General features: G+C 38.8%; 1 protein-coding gene across 1 annotated transcript in view; it reads left to right on the top strand.

The window, feature by feature from the left end:
• The window catches only part of LOC119591946 (heat shock protein STI1-like), a 15,196-nt gene that overhangs the window by 1,964 nt on the left and 12,397 nt on the right, over positions 1-835 (top strand). The window contains exon 2 of the mRNA XM_037940700.1: positions 621-830. Within this exon, the coding sequence (XP_037796628.1) occupies positions 621-830 (210 nt within the window). The remainder of the gene's footprint in view (positions 1-620; positions 831-835) is intronic.

Here is an 835-nt window from a genome sequence, read left to right on the forward strand (position 1 = left end):
TTGCGCTCCGAGTCGGTCCGATTTTCCGTCGCTTTCAAGGACGTTTTTAGCCTTTAGTCGCGGCGCTGCGGGCGGAAGGGTGCTGCGTATCCTGGATTTTACACCTTTATTACTGTTTATTTTCAACTTGCGAAGAAAATAATATAGAAGAAAACTTTCAGAGAATTATGTGTTCTACTCCAGATTCTGTATTTAAGGTGTTAGGCGTCTTTTCCAATACCACACATATTTTGGCCAGATAAAGCTAATTCACTTCCTTCGTAATATTTTGTGAAATATGGAACAAGAATATATGTGATGGAAATTAGCTGTTTTTTTGCAGAGCACCGCAGGCCTATTCAAGAATCAAAATTTAAGGATATATTTGCATATCTAATATTGGCCTGTGTGAAAAAGAAAAATTGTAGTGAGATTACAGCTTTAGACCTATATATATTGCAAAACAAACATTTCTTAAAACTGACCAGTAGGTGAGTCAAGTAATCTTTGTAGACTTTAGACCGAGAGCATTACAGCAAAGTCCATCGGCTTGCCTCCATGTATGCTTAGGTATCTGTATGGCTTTCTAACCAAATATGCAAGTTATTTAAAATAATCAAATTATCACATCTTCTCTACAGGTTACAGAACTTCGAGAAAGAGGCAATGAGTGCATGCGTGCCAGTAACTATGCGGAGGCAGTATTGCACTATTCACATGCTATCAAACTTGATAGTAGCTCACCACAGTTATATAGTAATCGTTCCTATGGGTTCCTGAAGCTCCAGCATTTCTACCATGCGCTTGAAGATGCAAATGAGGCGATCAGGTTGGATCCAAATTGGGCTAAGGTAAG

Source organism: Penaeus monodon, chromosome 29 (genome assembly GCF_015228065.2).
Source record: "Penaeus monodon isolate SGIC_2016 chromosome 29, NSTDA_Pmon_1, whole genome shotgun sequence".
Classification (NCBI taxonomy): Eukaryota; Metazoa; Arthropoda; class Malacostraca; order Decapoda; family Penaeidae; genus Penaeus; species Penaeus monodon.